General features: G+C 45.1%; 1 protein-coding gene across 1 annotated transcript in view; it reads right to left on the bottom strand.

The window, feature by feature from the left end:
- Positions 1-19690, bottom strand: part of UNC45A (unc-45 myosin chaperone A) — a 253863-nt gene that overhangs the window by 178035 nt on the left and 56138 nt on the right. The window contains exons 6-7 of the mRNA XM_069222647.1: positions 13071-13238; positions 6105-6273 (exon numbers count right to left, since the gene is read on the bottom strand). Coding sequence (XP_069078748.1) covers positions 6105-6273; positions 13071-13238 — 337 coding nt within the window. The remainder of the gene's footprint in view (positions 1-6104; positions 6274-13070; positions 13239-19690) is intronic.

Raw genomic sequence — 19690 nt, 5'->3', positions numbered from 1 at the left:
CCCCTCCTAGTCAATGAGTATTGTCACCCCCATGCTTGCCTTTGCACTACATAAACAGTGCCAGAATGAAATTGGGGATGCCCGGGCCAATTTTGGGAGACATTAGGCTGCCCTCAGTATCCACCAGCCCACAGGCGCTGTCCGCAGAGAACCTCTCTTTTTGTTTCATGGTAGAGCGCACCCATGGAGTCTTGATGCAGAAACATCCCCCCGGGGCCCTGCTGTGGCCTTTGATTGCTCGGATCATGAACTATATTGTCAGAGATACAATACTCCAATTTGCACATTAACAGGACAAGGCCATGTACCAATCTAATCACATCATGATTTTTCCAAACTACACTAAACTGGTGCAACAACAGCCTCAGTAATCTGTTGCGGCCAAATAAACCCTCCGTGACCTGAAACACCAATATATGCTCTTGTACCCGGCTCACCTAAAAGTTATCTTTACTGCCCAAACCTTCATCTTTGAGACTCCAGAAGATGTATTTCACTGGACGAATGAGAAAATGACATTGAAACCGCACACACCTCATATAGACTCAGACTCATCACACAGTGAAAGAAGGGACCGTACTCCAAAACAAACTGTGACACACCGCAATTGCTCCCGATCCTCCTGGCGAAGCACCAGACAGAATTGAGACATCAGAAAATTCCGGGAGAAACAATGTGGGAGACTCACCCCTTGCGCTGTGTGCATCTGGAGGATACACCCATCCTAATGGGGGACTATATTCCTAAGAAGAGTTATATTCACATGTTGCAGGGAGGGTCCGTAATGGACTACACCGCCATACCAGAGACAGGCCAAACATCCATGTGGGGGATGGGGAAGTGGCACTGAGGATCCCCCATGGCACCACCTAATTCCACAGTCTGTGATAGATACTTTTTGTTCTCTGAAGTATTGGGGAGGGGAAGAAGTTGTGGGAAGGTTTATAGGTAACATATGTTTGGTAGCACAGGCCTTCCTTGTAAATCCATCTTCACCCACACTCAACAACATGATTTTGTTCCTGCTCTCATGGTATGAGCGTGGCAGAGTTAGGTGACCCACTGGGCAATCAATGTACGAGTCATGGAACGTCATGGGAGTACTAGATAAGAACAATCGAGGTTCAGTCTTAAAGTTTGCCCAGAGACAGGGAGCTAATATTGTGATATTACAGGAGACCCATCTCCTCAGCAACAAAGCCCCTTGCCTCGCCAGGTATGGCTACAGTCAAGTTTTCCATGCAAGCTTTATAAGGGGACTTAGAGGTATCTGTATTCTCATACACTGGAGTATCCCATTCCAGGTTAATGGTATCTGGCTGGATCGTGTGGGTTTCTACATTATTGTTACTGGAACCCTCTATGGTGAGACCATTACGTTCTGTTGTGTGCATGCGCCCCCGGCCCCCCAACAAACACCCTCAGGACAGTAATTTATAGATCAATTTGTTCATCCAGGGGGAGAACTTCCTGCTGGCCTGACAGTGGTTGGAGGCTACTGGAGCAATGTTATGGATCCTGACACTGACAGATGGCATGCACGTGAGGAGACAGCAGGAGAGAACAAAACTAGGCTTGCATCTCTGACATCTACACTAGGGTTGTCAGATGCTCGGAGGGTACACTATCTGACCTACACAGGATACACTTATTTTTCGATGACCCATGGCTCCTTTTCCCAGTTGGATTACTTTCATATACCCACTTCCTACAAGCACAGAATATCAGACATAGACATTTTGAGACAGGGGCTGTCTGATCACTTCCCGATAGCCATTACCTGCATACGGTGCCAAAGACCAGCTTTTCGCTGGCGACTTTCGCCTTGGCATCTACAAATCCTCCCCCCATATAAAGCACACATTATGCGATTCATACAGGAATACTTCCTACTGAATGAGGGTACTGTGGCATCTGCAACAACCTTACGGGTGGCCTTCAAGCCTGTGCGCGGGGAGGGGAGAGGGGTGGATATCAGTTACTGTGCAGGGGAACGTTGTCATAGAAAGCAAAACCTGGCAGATCTAGAAACTCAAATACAAGAGTTGAAGAGACGTGGACTCCAGGCTGACGGTCAAACAGCAGGGCGGCAACTGGGACAAGCTCAAAAGCAACAATAACAATTGCTGTTAGATGAGGCCAAGCAGACTTGGTGAGCAACACAGAGACACAAATACCAATGGGGTGATAAATCCAGTAAACTACTTTATAGGCTGTCAGGCGGCCTGCTGACCTATTACACTCTCCTCCTCTGGGACTCTTGGGGCACTAGGATAGTTGAACCCTGTGAAATTGCTTTTGCCGAGCTATTACACTCCCTCCTTCTTCAGGACTCTCGGGGGACTCTGATAATTGAACCCAGTGAAATTGCTAACAGCTTTGCTGCTTATTTTGCATAGGTGTACGTCTGGTGAGAGTCTACCCAAATGTCAGATACAAGAATTTGTAGATGCATTACCTATTAAAAATCTGTCAGCCACGGCGAGGACCCAACTTGATGAGGAGATCTCGGAGGCAGAGCTCTTGGAGGACCTCTTGGGGCTCCAGTGTGGTAGGGCCCCAGGGCCCAATGGGCTTCCATGCAAATTCTTTAAGACAATTTTGTCTAAACTTGGGAAGCATCTAATTGTGGTTATCCGCGCCGCTGGCGTAGAGGAGCCACTCCCTTCTGGCTGGCGCCATGCTGAAATTGTGATATTCCCCAAACGGGGTCACCCACCGGAAGAACGTTACTCCTATCACCCTATCTTCCTTCTAAACGTAGATGCAAAACCAATAGCTAAAACATTAGCAAACAGATTGATAAGCCACATTGCCTTCCTGGTTCACAGGGACTAGACTGGCTTCATGCCAGGTCAAGTCACCCATCACAATAACCGACGTGTGTCCAATGCCCTTGTCCTCGCTGACTGCCTAGGGCAACCAGCTGCACTCCTAACAGACGTCGGTAAAGCATTTGACACCATCAGCTGGGACTACTAGTAAGGCAGAATTTCGATCCCAGATTCACCGCACATGTTCGCTATTATATTCCAACCTGGTGGTGGCAATCAAGAGTTGCTGTTCATGTGTCTGAGTCATTCCCAATCCAGCGTGGGGACGAGCCAAGGGTGCCCCCTCTCCCCTTTATTGTTCGCCCTGGTCATGGAATTCTTGGCTGTCTAGGTCTGAATGGATGCCCAGGTGAGGGGATTCGAGTGGAGCCCGCAGTGCCCTGACAGAATTGCCCTTTACACAGATTACCTTCTGTTTTTATCACTGATCCCAAGGTCACAGGGTCGAGAGTCCTTCAAATAATGTACACATTTGGCAAAACATCTGGACTGCGTATAAACACTTCCAAATCGGTAGTGTTCCCAGTGAATAGATACGCAGGGCCAATAGACTGGGGTCCAAACCTGCAGCTGGTGACACACTGCTTTCAGTATATTGGAGTGTTGGTCACGCCAAGCGCAACACTCTCCTGGTCGCTAAGCCTGGAACCTGCCTGGCTTGGATAAGGGAGGAGGTATGGACCGGGTCCCTTCTGCCATGGTCACTTTCAGGCCAATCGGCTATCTGTAAAAGGATCTCCCACCCCCAAGTACTCTATCAATCACAAAACCACCTGGATCTTGGTTTAGACAGATTAATACAATACTTATAGGATTTCTCTGGAAGACGGGGACCCCACGCGTTGCTCTAGCTAAATGCTTCCAATTTACCTATTAAAGAGGCATTGCGGCTCCAGACCTATCCTACCATTACTCTGCCTCTCATTTGCTCATCATTAATGAATGGTGGTGTGATCACTGGGGGGACCCAACGTACGTAGCAGAGAAGTGGGCAATGGGTGCACTTCCCCTGCTGGATTCTCTCTACAGGGGTGGAGGGGCGGAAGCTTGACAACCTTCCCCTGGCGATGAGGGTAGTATTGTCTATATGGAAAAGTTCCTTATGACAATTGGTATGGTAGGGAAGGCTCACAGAGCACTCGCCGCTGTGGCATGGCTCTGAGCTGTGGCAGGTGGCACAGCTGGAGGGTTTAGGGAAGTAGAACAGGACAGGAATATCCATCTTGGGTGATTAATGTCTGACACAGTCCCAAAGACCTCCCAGGAGCTCCAGCAGGACATTTGCTATCACTGCAGCCAACTGCACCACTACTTACGGCTTCGCCATGCTCTTGCCCCCTACATAGGCAACCAGGACTCCCTCCCCGACTACAATCCCCTTAAGGGCAAACTCCTCACAGGAGACCTATGAGATTATAAATTGGCCAAATTATATCACACCCTAATCCTGCACCGCTCACATACACTATCTGCCTTTCTAATATCCTGGGAGAAGAACCTTGGGACAATGGAGGATGACAACTGGTCTGGACGCTTTGAGATTGCCCGCTAGGCGGCTATCGCAGCACGTCTGTAACTCATACAGTTCAAATACCTACATAGGGCCACAACACCAGATGTCGCCTATGGCACATAGGAGTGGAGCATCTCAACTATGCTTGCGATGTCAGGTGGCAGACGGCTCCTTTCTCTTCACAATATGGGAATGCACTCCCCTGAGTAAATTCTGGGGTGGGGTGACCTCCTGTCTCAGCAGAGTCCTCTCTTGGACAATAACTTTGAACCCGAAATTGACTCTTCTCCATGTCACTGGTGGTCTTAGGGGCAATAGGTATAAACGGCAGATATCGCCAGGGAGTGGAAACCCCAGGCTCTCCTATCTTTGGCAGTGTGGAAAAGGGGACTAGATCACTGCATGGGCCTGGAGGTTGTGGTGTACCAGGCCAGGGGAAGCCCTCAAAATCACAGCAAGGTTTGGCAGAGATGGGCGGATTACTGGGGGATTATTTTGCAGTCTGTTCACACAGAGCGCTCATCGATGGATGAAGCAACGATTCTAACGTTTGGACATGCGGGAGGGAGAAAGGGAACAACACTGCACAACGTTCTCTCATGTATACATCGTTACTTGCTATTGGGTGGTGGGCTGGTGTGAGAAGGTGTTTTTGTGCACATTTTGCGTTACTGGAGTTATATATTTGAGTCTCTCTCCCTTTTGTATAACCACTGTCCAGTTTGGCCTGTTCCCAAAAGTAAAACTCAATAAAACAGTCTTTCTCATCACTTTAACATCGACTAGGCACATGAGAAATCTGCAGACTCTTTCTGTCCATTCACTTTATACAACATACATTTCAGATAAATTGATGTTGACCCAAGGTTCCTTTTTTCAAGTGGTCACTCCATTTCATGTCCAGCAGGCTAGCACATTTCTTGTATTCTTTGAACCACCTCATCAATCTGAAGAGGAAGCAAGACTTCATTGTCTGGACCCTACGAGGGTACTAGCTTTCATCTTGATTCTACAAGCAAATACCAGGTGGACGATCATCTCTATGTGGTATTCTCCAGATCAAAAAAATAAAAAAAAGGCATTTCAAAACCAGATTATCTTCCGATGGATTGTTCTCTGCATAAAGATCTTTTATGCAGTGGCAGAGGAACAGCCTTCAAAAGGCTTACGGACTCATTCCACCAGAGTTAAGGCTGCTAATACTGTGCTAGCATGCTGAGTATGTGGCTTGGATATTTGTCAGGTGGCTACATGGGCTGCAGTTCATACTCTGACAAAGAACTACTTCCTCGACAGCCAGGTCCGTTGAGAGAGGTATTTTGGTATAAGCCAGTTCCCAGGCTCACTACTAGGAGAGGTTCAGCTTTGGTATCTATTCTATCGTGAGGAATCTGAAGCTAGAAGTATCCATCAAAAGAACAAGTTACTTACCTTTATTAACAATCTTTCTGGTGGATACTCTAGCAAAACACAGATTCTTCATCAACCCTCTCGCCTTCGTGTTTTGTGAACTAGACTTTTTTAGAGGTCTACTTAACAGTTAAAGTAAATGGAGGGTAATGGATAGAACCAAAAACGTGTACTCTATCCGAGGGAGGAATACGAAGATCAAACAATTAACTCTAGATGCTCTAAATCAGTATGATTTACAAAATCACTGAAACAACAACGCTTCCTTCATATACAAGGACTGTTCATCACACATACTGAGAGACAACACACTCTTTGGCCTGCAATGGCTCGAAGATTGCACTTACCAAGGACAATGGCTTCCCCCATTCCACGAAACTCTTTATGCATGTTTTCCTTAAGTGCATCAAACATGACTTGCAACAGATTGCATGCAGCCAGGGAGACTTGTTCATCTTTCACGCCCATCACAGCACTGAGCCTGTCCATCCCCACCACACTCAGGATTGCCATTGTCTATAACACAAAAAAGCATTGAAACTTTGGGATAGAAGAACATTTTGCTGATTGTTGTCTGTCTCAAGAACAGCACAGCAACATTTGAATTTTATGATGGCTAAACAATTAGATATACCAGTACAGTCATCCATCCAATTTATACTCACACTATGATAAATGGCAGTAATAATGGCTGTGCAGTGTCACATTACAAAAACATTTTGAACTTCACAGTGGGAAGGAAAGAGGGATACACAGAAGAAGTCCAATGAAAGGTGAAGACTAAAATGAGGAAGCATCAGTAGCTCTTTGTTCCGTCCCACCAAAATGTAATCTCCCCTTTAACTCCAATGAGAGAGTAGTCATGGGATCTTGGCACTTTACACATATTCACAAGGGGCAGTGTAACGAAAAGTACCCCGAGGGCATAATGCATGTTTGTGTCCATCTTTTACACTTCAGGACTATTTAGTTTTACAAAAGTAGTAGACACTTGAGCAGCACTCTCTGTAATATGTATCACATGGTAACATTTTTCAGTTGTCCCTCCACAGGGCAATTCCTCATTTGGATAGGGCCATGCCATCTATGCAACAAATGTAATGTCTTTGCTCTGCACCTTAATACACAAACTGGGACAAAGGCAAGCAGGTAGCTGGGAGGCACAACAATTAAGTGCCACCTATAAATAATTTCACAGTAATTGCACCCTTTGGCAAGAGGGCTTAGAGGACACAGGAACCTCTCAGGCATCCATCACTGACACGTGAAAGTACAGACTGCACCCACATGCGGGCAACCATGCCCTCTCCTCAAAGTCCCTCTCCACTGAAAGATAGACTGGCAGTTTGAAACCACCAGTCCGCCTATCAGTGCTGCACTGTCCCCAGGCAAAAGATTTCAACTTCACAGGGACACAGCATTATTTTACAGAAAAGGCTTCTGGCGAAAGGGAACATACCACTGAATGTCTTCTGCAGCTTGTTTCACCAGCTCCTCTATCCTATCCCAATAAATCAATGCCATATTAAGGGTAGCTTCTAAAACATGACCTTCATATGGCTGCTTCACCTTTTCAAGAATAAAGCCAAAACTGGACACTAGCAGAAAGCACAGAGACAGACCATAGGGCCAATGACGTTAGGGCATCAAACAAAATAAGGTCTATTTCCCCATAATTTCAAAAATGGGACCATAGTCTTCCCCTTGATACACTGTTGTTAGCAACACACTGAACTGCAGATGGAGGGTTTGTGCTTTAAGACTGCCATATATGTAGGAGCACTCAGTGCCTGATTAGAGCCAGTGGGCCCAATCAACACTCATTTTTGGGGACTGGCACTTATTTTTTTCTCATCAGACTTTCACCAAGAGCAAGAAAGAGATAAAAGGGAGGAGGAAGAGAAGCACAGGAAGGCATTGACAAAAGGAGAAAGCAGGAATGAAATACAACCTGCATGTGCCAGATAAAGGGGAAGGTAGATTTTGGTGGTGGGTGAAAGAAGTATGAGGTGGAACCAAGACTACGTAGCCATGGCATTCAACACACTGGACACTCGTAGTGCTGGCCACGGACCTCTGAGTAAAACTTTGGACCGCCACTTACTGTTTTACAAATTAAGCACTGGAAGCGATGTGAAAACAAAGCAATACATGTAACCTATTGACAGAATGCAGGACTCATTTCTTAACGGGAGGGGTACCCTTTGATGGCACACATCGGGGAACAGCATTTACAACACAGGCATTACCACATAATGCCTTTATCATGCATCATTTACCATGCATGGTAAGTATAATGGAGGTAAATATGGCTGTGCGTGTGTATGTATATATATATATATATATATATATATATATATATATATATATATATATATATATATATATATTATATTGTATTTGAGTTTAGAGTTTGATATGGTATAGGGTGCGTATAGAAGATAAGGGTTGGTTTAGGGTTTAGGGGTGAATAAGAGTATTGGGTTTTAAGTGCTTTTAAGGTTAAGGGGTGCTAGGGGTATAGGGTGGTAAGGTTATTTTAGGGGTAGGTAATGGCATAGGGTAGTAAGGTATTTTTGTTTTAAAGAGTTTGGCGGTGGGTAGGGGTATAGGTTGATAAGAGTGTTTTTACCGTTTAGAGATGGGTAAGGGTATTGAGTTGGAAGGGAGTTTTTAAGGTTTGAGGGTGGGTAGGAATATAGGATGGTAAGGCTGTTTTTAGGGTTTAGGGATGGGCAAGGATACTGGGGTTGCAAGGGAGTTTTTAAAGTTTTGGGGTGGGTAGAGGTATGGGGGTTAGGGTTTTTTTAGGCTTTAATGGTGGGTAAGGGTATTGGGTGATAAGGATATTTTTAGGGTTTAGAGGCATAGGGTGGTAGGGGTAATTAATAAAGGGAGGTCTGGGGTGGTTAACCCCCTAAAGAAATATATTTATTATTGAAAGGGGTTGGGATGTCTCCCCCGCAAAAAAAAAAAAAACGACATATATATATATATATATATATATATATATTAATTTACTGAAGCAATCAAAAGTTGCATGGACGCTATATGAAATAGAATTTAAAAAAATGTAGAAATTAATTTTAAAAAATAAAATAGAAAAACAAAAACAAACAAAAAAAGTTAAAGGAACCATAGAAATTCAGCAGTTATAGTTATACTTATCTCAATAAACTAAGGCCCTAAGGTAACTATAACTCGTGCCACTGCCATGAACATTTATTTTCATTTTATTGCAAATGTTGCAGTGATATAATCAATTATGTCATAGAAGATGTCATGACTGATGTAATATGTGGGGTAATTAACCATGCATGGCGAAGGCAGGAGTTATCGTTACCTTCGAGTATGAGATAGTTCATTGAGTGAAGTATAACTGCTGACTTTCTATGGCTCTGAATGTGTACAAATTAAACTGAACTACAACGTCTCTGTAACTTTTGCTTTTTTAGTGAACTTCTAAGGTATTTTATTTTATTTCCTAACTATAACGTCCCTGTAAGCTTTGTTTTTTTTTTAGTGAATTTCGAGGGTTTTGTAATGTAAAGTAATATTTAATTACCATATGTTAATCCAGCGGCCTACGTGCGTGGCCAAAGGCCCTGCGGCCTGCCCCCTATAAGCACCCAACACCGGGCCACGTATGGCCTTCCATCCTGCAGGACAGGGGGTTGACTAAAGGACATGGCCGCGGCCAACCACCTATTAGCACCTAACCTTACACCGCACATGGCCAAGGGGTTGGCCACAGGGCCTAGCCACATTTCCGGCCCTGCAGCTATCCCCTATAAGCACCAAACCCTGCACCATGCCTTTGGCTGTGCGTGGTGGCGGTTGGCCGCTGGGCCTGGCCACACATGGCCTTTAGAAAGAAAAGAAAAGGGGGCAGTGAAAGAATACCCTGACCCCCAAGCCTTGGTGCCTTGGGACCCACCCAAGGCAAAAAAAAGCATTCAAACAAACATTTCTGTGAAATTTGCTGCAGGTCCACGAATTTTGCGGAAAAAAAAAAAAGTAAAACACAAACGTGGTTTCCCATGCTTGTATAATTTAGCCCCGGGGTGGGGCAGATCCTGGGGGTATTCAGCATAAATAAAAGGAGGGGGACATAAGGTGCCCTCCTTCTAGGGCTCTTCTGTGCCCGGGAACCACCACCTCCCAGGGGCTTGTTTAAAATCTTGGAGGGGCTGTGTGGAACCTCCCCCCGGTCCTTTGGGCTTTTACGAGCCCCAGGGACCTCCGCCTCTCTGAGTCTTTCATAATAAAATGGAAGGGGGCATGGAGACCCCTCTCCTGGGGCATGGAAATGCCCTGGGGACCACTACCACCTCCCTGGGGCTAAATTACATTTATTGAGGGGGGCCATTAGGACTTCTGGGCCCCGGGGGCACCACCTCCTCGGGCCCAGTAAGATTTTCAAAACTGGGAGGTGCGTTGCCCGGCCCCCCTCTCCAGGCCCCACCCAGTGTGCTTTGAGGGGGACATCAGGGGGAAGCCTGAAGGCCCCCACAGTCCCAGCTGTCTCCTGCAGAAGCCGGCATTGCTCCAGCACTCGTGGAGCTGCTAAAATCCTGTGTGTGTGAGCAATCGTTTTATCTGTTTCCCTGCCTCTATTACAGCATGCAGGGAACCTGACAAAAACTCCTGCTGGCTGGAAGCGAAGTAGTGTTTGCTCTTGCTTGATGGAGCCGTCACAGCTTCCACCAAGCAAAAGCTAACAGCCATCTCCTAGGGGATGGGGGGGGGCAGTCCCTGTAGCCATTAATTGCTCCAGGAGGGGGGAACGTGCAGGTACCTCCTTTCTTTTGGATTGGCAGGCCTCAAGCAGATGGTGGTCCCCGGGGCCATATATGGCCCAGGAGGTGGGCCGGTGTGGCACCCCTCCCTGTTTAAATTATGTATTTGGCCCGGGGAGGTGGTGGTATATTAAGGACCCAGGATAGGGGTCTGCGTGCCCCCCCTCTTTTTTTTTTTCCATAATATTAATCAAGCCCCGGGGAGGTGGTGGTCCCGAGGCTCATATGAGCCTTAGGAGGGGGGTCTTGTGCACCCCACTCCTTTAAAAAAAAAATAATAAATCAGCAGCACATGCCCCTGGAGGCTAAATTGATAACAAGCAAGGGAGTACGAGCTTTTTTTTTTTTTTAGCAGATTTGTAGATCTTATGTGAATTTCACAGAAAATGTTTTAAAAAATGCTTTTTTGCCCTGGTGGGGCCCCAGCGGGACCCCAACACAAAGCTAGGGGGCCAGGGTATTTCTACCCTGACCCCTGAGCCCTTTTCTTTTTGTTTTTTTTACGCTTTCTTTTGGAACTCGGCTGATGCAGCGTCCCAAAATGGCTGCCAGCACTTCCAGGTTGCAGTGCTTGCAGCCAGTCAGATCTCAGCATGAGGTCCCCAGGATCCACCAAGCCTCTGCGTCTCTATAAATCTATACTTCTTTTTCCTTTAATCTCTCTAAAACTACTGAGCAGATTTACACCACATCACAAAAAGCATGCTTTCTGGACCAAAAGCTAGCTTTCTGCCAAATGTGGTGTAATTCTGTCCAGCAGTTTGGGCCTTAGTTGTGTTCAAAATCCCTATGGGGAAGACGAGTTTTTGGAACCCCCCCCTCCTTTTTCTCAGCCCCCACTTAAAAGATCACTCTGAAACTTTCAGGATAGCAGCTGAACCGACCGTCTTATTAGTTTAGAAAAAATTGTGAAGATTCGTCATGAGGCACTACAGTTATTGGCAAAACAAAAACGCTTATTCTATCGAAACTAGGTCCTAACTATAACTATCTACTGGCGACCGCCAGTAGGTAATATATTTATATATACATACACAAACACACATATATCCTACAGCAAGCCAATATATATTTTACTTACCTTATTTAGTCTTACCTGCATGGTAAAGTTAAGCATTGCAAAAAATGTGTTGATAACTGCATGTGTTTTAATGCCGTACAACCCACAAATCAGTGTACCTGCCAAGAGAGTCTCATGAAATTCTGTGTGAGGGCCCTGAATAAACCAGAAATGTAGGAATGACATACTATCTAGGTCCTTCTACTTTTGGGAGAGGATCTTCGATAAAGATGAAAATCATCTTTCCAATGCAGGACTTCGACCAAACATACAACCACATTATTGAGTCCTAGATTGTCATATTAATGGGACACATTTACTCCCTAGTCTACCAGTAAACACATTTTCCAGATATCTCTACCTCACTGACCACAGCCAATGTATTAATCGCCATCTTCTCTGGAGGCCTGGTGCTAGTTTCGCCCTTTCAGACACTGCTCCAGAAGAAAAATAATCGTTTAGCTCTGCATTTAGCAGATGTTCGATGCTCATATGTGTGGGAGCATGTGTAATTGGCTCAGCTAAGCAGAGAGCTGCAGGCCAATCTCTTTAAGTAGGGTAAACAGCTCACTGTGAATTAAACCTAGGCATTCTCTTCCATCCCAGATATTCATAGTGGGACAGAAATTAGGGCCATATGTACAAACACATTTTCCCATAGACACAGAATGGGCAAAACTGCTTGCTACATCTGGCCCTAAATCACTACAGCAGAATTTGCAACATGACTTACATTAAACTTGAAGATGACCCAGGTGAGAATTGTACTTATCTCACCAACCAGGGAAAAAAAGAATGTGATTTGGATTGTGCCTACAGTTATGCCTTCCCCTCAGGAGAGTGTGGAAGAAAAGATTACAGGTATTTATATGTAATTAAAAATTAACAAGTGTCCATCTCCTCTGGAGTGTGACCCTCAAATAAGGAATTTAATCAAAAAAGGAAAGAAGGTGGCAAAAAAGACACAGAGGGCCAGATTACGACCTCTGCGGAAGGGATTACTATGTCCCAAAAGTGACGGATATCCCATCTGCCGTTTTAAAAGTTCCATAGGATATAATGGAACTTGTAATACGGCGGGAGGGATATCTGTCACGTTTAGGACAGAGTAATCCCTTCCTCTAAGGTCGTAATGAGGCCCAGAGTGTCAACTTTACGGCAGAGTTTACATAAAAGTTTCATTTTTTTTTTTTTTACTAGCCACATTATTTAATTGTTAAACATGCAGTATAATAATACTCATCAGCCATCCTTCTGTTAGACAACACATTGTCACAAAGATCTCCAAGACATATTCTGATGGAGCCCAAACTCTCACGATATCTATCCTTCAGCATTCTGCAATCCATGCATAAATGAACAATGTTTTATTATTCTGGTTTGAACCTAGAATCACACTGCCCAAGGATTTTTCTGAAAGATCAAAGATTATTTAGCAACCTAGTGACAAGTACCCTTGACTGATGAGCAGATGACAGGCCAACAAGTGTCCTAAGGGCTGCCAACATCATGTCAGTCTTCCCTGTGTCCAGCATTCGCAGCAGCAACTTCACTCCATCACTCTGAAAAATCCTCTCTGCGCCAGTATCCTCGCGAGCTAAGACAATCAGGTTTTGGGCAGCCTAGCATACATGGAGGAGAAAAAAAAAAGTCAAATGTTAGCTAAGGGCAATTTTGTTCAAAGCATTACATAATCAGATAGGTATGTAGTTATTCCATTAAGAAAGTACAAGACACAACTTTGTAGCTCTGCTTGAAGCAACAAAATATGATATGAAGTCTAGTTTCGATTGTGAAAAACAATAACACCAATTTTGCAGTCTTTTTAGTGTTTTTTTGCAGCGCAAAGACACCTTTGGGTTGAACTCTGCCCTTTATAAATATATTTCCATTTCATTCTATTTTGATGGGCAGTAGCAATATAAGGAAACTTCATTTAACTCTCCTCTGTGACCTTTCTGTGCCAAATAAAACACATTCCATGGGCTGTACCTGTTACATTATACAGAGATCAAGTGATTGCAATGGGTCACTAAAGAATAGTAACATTAGAATACATGTAATTATAGATTGTGAACCACAGATGTTGAAATCAAATACAGAGTGAAGCTCGAGTTGTATATATGATATAGCTCAGACCTCTAAAGTGAAAAACACCCCCCCTTAATCACAGTTGCCATATTATGCAGGATTCCCCCAACTCGTCTTGCCCTACTCCGTTCAGCAGCACTACAGAGAAAGCATTGTCAGAGGAGAACCATCCAACATCCTGACTCGGAGTCCTGGCTCTCCTCTTCACCCTTCCCACTAGAAAAAAAAACTACCGTCAGTTTCCTACCCATAGTCACAATAGCATGGTCTCTGAAAGAGCTGCACAGCATGGAGGGGATTCCCCAGTCACTTTAAGGTGTCTGGAGAAATGGGAGATGGTGGTTGACTGAGACAGAACCACCCGCATTCCCCTGCCTCCCTTGGTCTACTGACAGCCGGGAGATGGGAAAGGGAAATTATATAAACAGCGTCAACTGACATTTCGCCAGTTTGCTAGGGACTCTCAAGATATATGCGAAGTGTGGGACACCAGGGGCACAAAGGTTCCCTTTCAAAATATAAAAGTAGAAGAATAATAACTTTTGTTTTTCAATGCTGTTAAGTAAATATTTGGTGTTGGAATCCAGTAATCACAACACTGGCTCTCAATGATAGTCGTGCCCAGTTTACAGAACTATAGTTGAGTAACTGCGAGCATTAAGAATATTATTCAACAAGTGATATCAAACAGGCAATGAGAGTGAAGATTTTGTCAAGCAGCATCCTCTTCTGCTCTAATCAACAGTGAAGGGTAAAGGAGATTGCTGGGATGGAGAAACGGCCCCTGCATGGTTCTGGGCAGTGTGCACTCCTACCTCAGAGCTGGCAAAAATGAGGCACGAGGCCCATGAAGTGTGTCTAGCTCAAGCTATCTTTGCACCAACACCTCAACTGGAAGGTGCTGAAGGTAAATCGAGCTCTGAAGCCAGGTGCTTAAAGCCAAGAAGCATCCAGGGGTTGGGAGAATCGGACGGCGGTCGCAGTTTAAGTAAAAGTGAAAACTTACAAGTCCTGTGAAGAGACCTAACCAGCACAAGGACATCACCGCTAGGACTCAGGTAGTGGTGATCCACCGGGGTGCCAAAAGGTGTGCTCTGCACACAAAGCAATGTATGAAGTAAGCCAGAAAGCTAGGTACTGTGACACTGAACCCAGATGAAGTGGCTGTGGGGTGGGTGGGATTAAGTAATCATTGGAATTTGTGAGTGAATTGAAAAACAAGAACGCCCAATAGGGCCACAGAGACCCCCTTCGTAAGTCAACGGGGCAATGCACTTTACTGTCATAGACTGCCCTGAGGTATTCTGCAGGTATAGCTCCCATTAGTATCCGTAACAATGCCCCCTTAATTATACACAGTATTTTTAGTTCTGTGAGTAGTAATTAAGTACTTTCCGCTTAATAAAACATAATGGCTGGACAGTAGTTTATTAATAGTTGTTTGATAATCGTTGACTGCTGAGTTTCTAAGTCAGTGTCAGTGAGAAAGGCTTGGACTGCTCGACTAGGCTACCTTGAGTCCTTGCTAACAAGGGTACCTGGTGATCGGTTGTGGGTCCAATTGTAGAGTTAAACCCTGAGACACTAGAGGTCAACACCTCGGATTCACACGAATTGAGCCCAGCAATCCGAATCTCTCCTGAAAAAGATGCCAAGCCATTTAGGATAATAAACTCACGTCCCTCAGTCCCCGGCTATGTGCATGAACAAAATCTACAACCTGCCATCCTGCACAGCGTTTCCACTACCCTTTGGCCCCTGCTCCCCCAGACCACCACTTGATTAAAAAAAAAAAAAAAAAAATACCTGCCATCTTACCAACCAACCACATCACCCGCAGCATTTCCCTCATCATCCCTTTCCAAAACGAAAATACCTGCTTTTTGCCACCATCCTCCATTACCCTTTGTACCTTTCCTTCAACTCCTCATTCTAAGCCCCGTCGCCAGCAGCTCTCTGGGAGCCGTACTAGCTTGGCTGGATCCTTAAGACACACCGTTAACAGCAGATGGCGGAGGGAGAGAATCGGTCCCTGCCATTTGCTTCCAATGGGATCTGCGAGACCCGAGAGTGGTTGGAGAAGGCAGGTGAAACAATAGACCATTTGCTGCCATTCCGCAGCTTTGCACGATATCTGGCAATCCGCGGGAGGTAAGGAAACACAAGTGAAGCTACTGTTTTTCTTGGTAATGTAACAGCAGTTGAAAAACAACAACCTTTGTTTTCCTACTGATGTGATGTGGCAGCAGTGACTAACCAGGCACGGTATCCTGTACTCTCAGCAGTGGTTCACAATGAGAGCCATACACAATGTAAATTGTATTGACCATGAGAGGAAGATAAGTATGTAAATGACTTGAGTAAACACAATAAAGGAATGGCACTTTCCAACAGATAAAATAAACCGAACCTGGAAGTGCTACAAGGAACTTGGTTGCTGGAGCATCCAGAATACAGCGTCGTAACAAATCAAAGCAATTTCATTTTGGGCGCCACAAGGAGAAAGATCTCAAACACCTAATTATATTACAGTGGTGAGAAAACTAGGACTAAAAGTAGGTTACATTTGATTCTCCATTATGTAAATTTCACTAATAATACAATAGCAGTTTTGTCACTGTGTTAGGTAAGAAAGAATATCAAATAGGAGAGGCCATACTGGTCAAAGTCTTCCTTAGGTGAAACCGATCCCCTTGCAGATGTTTTGCAACATAAATTTAAGAAACATTTTCTTAGGAGCACAGGACAACCCTTTTAATTCCAGGTGGAAAGACTGTGTGAGTACACTAATGGGATTCTAATATCATGAACAGATTAAAGGAAATATGCTCTACAACATATAATGATATAATCTACAAGTAAAATCAATTATCTTGTATTACTCATTTTGCACGCACGCACGCTGAAGTGACAAATAGGGCCTGTCCAATTATAATGTGCAGTTTAAAGCGTGCGCTACTGGTAACACCTCTTACTGCCCCACTTACTGGTGCACAAAGAGGTCATACCTACAATGTGTATTTGTCATTGTGAAGTCTTTGGAGGTGGGCTGATTTTCATTTGCAACTGGCTCTTTTTCTACACACCTTCTCGGACTCTGCTTCACCAGCGTGGCTCTATATAGGGTACCCAAAATTCAGTGCCCCTGTCTAATGGGCAGAACTTCTCCACTGCTACGGACAAACTCTTTACATTTTCTTCCAGTATTTCTGCGCTGTTAGACCCGACAGCCTTAGGGTGGTCACCCCGAACTTTTTGCCTGCCTCCCTTCACTTTTTAGACACTGTTTTTGCTGGTTTTAGGACTCTCCACACTTTATCACTGGTAACCAGTGCTAAAGTGCATATGCTCTCTCCCTTACAACATGGTGACATTGGTTCCTTCCCAATTGGCTTATTTGATCTACTTGTAGGTCCCCAGTAAAGTGCACTATATGTGCCCGAGCCTGTAGATTAAATGCTACTAGTGGGCCTGCAACACTGATTGTGCCACCCACATAAGTAGCCCCTTAACCATGCCTCGGGCCTGCCATTGCAAGGCCAGTATGTGCAGTTTCACTGCCACCTCGACTTGGCATTTAAAAGTACTTGCCAAGCCTTAAACTCCCATTTTTCTACATATCAGTCACCCCTAAGGTAGGCCCTAAGTAACCCATAGGGCAGGGTGCGATGTAGGTAAAAGGCAGGACATATACCTGTGTAGATTATATGTCCTGGTGGTGTAGAACTCCTAAATTCGTTTTACACTGCTGTGAGGCCTGCTCCTCTCATAGGCTAACATTAGGGCTACCCTCTTTTACTGTTCGAGTGGTAGATTCTGATCTGAAAGGAGTAACAAGGTCATATTTAGTACGGCCAAAATGGTAATACAAAATCCTGCTGACTTGTGCAGTTGGATTTAATATTACTATTTTAGAAATGCCACTTTTAGGAAGTGAGCATTTCTCTGCACTTAAATACTTCTGTGCCTTACTATCTACATCTGGCTAGGTTAGTTGACAGCTCCCTTGTGCATTTCACTCAGACAACCCCAAAAACAGGATGCTCAGTCACACCTGCACACATCTGCATACTGAATGGGTCTTCCTGGGCTGGCAGGGTGGAGGGCATGACACTTAAATTTGAAAGGACAGTGGCCTGCCCTCACACAATGGACTGCCAAACCCCCTATTGGGACCCTGGCATACAGGATGGAACTGAAAGGGGACCTGGAGAACTTCTAAGCCACTCTTTGAAGTCTCCCCCAATTCAAGGGCACATTTGGGTATTTAAACTGGGCCTCTGACCCTACCAACTCAGAGACTTCTGGACAAGATACCACTGGTGAAGAAAAACTGAACCAGACCCTGCAACCTGCCAAGAGGGACTGACTGGCTGCCCAAAGGACTCACCTAACTCCTTTTCTGCAAAGGACTGCTGCCCTGCTGTTGCCCTTCTGCCCTCTGGCTCTGCTGAGAAGAGCTCTCCAAGGGCTTGGATAGAGCTTGCCTCCTGTTCCTTGAAGTCTCAGGACCAAAAAGACTTCCTCCTGCAAAGAACTCCTTGTGCGGTGAAAATATGATGCACAGCCTTCCAGAAACGACGCACAGCCTGCATTGCGGTGAGAAAATCACTGCACGCCGAACCAGAACGATACAGCCCGGCTCCCCAAGAGGAGATCGACGCAGTGCCAGCACTGTGACTGGAACTTCGATGCATGGCCCACTGGATTGACGCATAGCAGAGCCTGAACGACACAGCCCTAATTCCTGCAAGAAGAATTGATGCAGCGCCTGCCATGCGACAGAAAGTTCCCTGCATCGCCCACCAGATCGAAGCAGCTCCTGTGACTTCGTCCTGCACGTCCAGGATTTCTCCGCATCGTCCCCGGGGCGCCCAAATACCCCACAACCCAAAGAGGATCCAAGTCAGTGCGTCGGAAATCGACACAAAGCCTTCCCTGTGTGAAAAATTATCTATGCATCATCTGTGTGCGCCCGTAGAAACCGACGCACACCTCCTCGTTTTCCATGCATCTACTCCTCTGCGGTCCCTTGCAGGAGAATTTGAACGCAAACCAGGTACTTTGAGCTTGCAAGAGACACTTGTTGCTTTTTAAAGACTAAAGACCCTTTTTATCATTCTCTGAAGTGATATTTCAACATGTCAAATGTTGATTGTTTTGACCTGCATTTAACCAGATAAATATTAGATATTTTTCAAAACACTGTGTGGTGTATTTTTGTGGTGTTATACTGTGTTGTTGCATGATTTATTGCTCAAATACTGTACACATTGCCTTCTAAGTTAAGCCTAACTGCTCAGTGACAAGCTACCAGAGTGTGGGCACAGGATCATTTGGATTGTGTGTGACCTACCCTGACTAGGGTGAGGGTCCTTGCTTGGACAGTGGGTAACCTGACTGCCAACCAAAGACCCCATTTCTAACATGCGCTCTTAAACATTTGCTGACTTTTCAGTAAACGGCTGTGAACCTGGTCATCTTACACTGCGAGCAGCGTTTGGTTTGATGTCAATTCATCAACCATAAGTTTTATCACTTGTCCTTCTCTGCATCGCTTTATAACTCTTTAGGCAGAAGATATCAACATCATATAATCAGGAGGGAATTTTCAGTGGGCTCCCCCACTGCAGAGCACATTCGGGGTAAAAACACGGGGAGGCTAAAAAAGACTGAACATATTCGGCAGCCATGTAGGCAATAGTGTTCACCGGCCCAAAAATGCATTCAGATTTAGGAAAACAAGTATATCTAGGATTTTCTCGTCTGCCTGTTAGTCACTACCACTCCCTCCCCAATCGTTTGACTGCTTGCACACTCCTCCTGTCTTCAAGTGAGAGAAGAAAGATTTGTCACAGAAAGAGGAAGGCCCTGAAAGATGAAGCAGAGAGAGAGGGCATGGAAAGAAGCATTGTAGTAGTGTGATTTTCAGATATGTAACATGAAAGAAAAGTGTAAGCTTGTGGGGTCGAGAAAGAAAACA

This window comes from Pleurodeles waltl, chromosome 3_1 (genome assembly GCF_031143425.1).
Source record: "Pleurodeles waltl isolate 20211129_DDA chromosome 3_1, aPleWal1.hap1.20221129, whole genome shotgun sequence".
Classification (NCBI taxonomy): domain Eukaryota; kingdom Metazoa; phylum Chordata; class Amphibia; order Caudata; family Salamandridae; genus Pleurodeles; species Pleurodeles waltl.
This window is presented reverse-complemented; position numbering and strand designations above follow the sequence as displayed.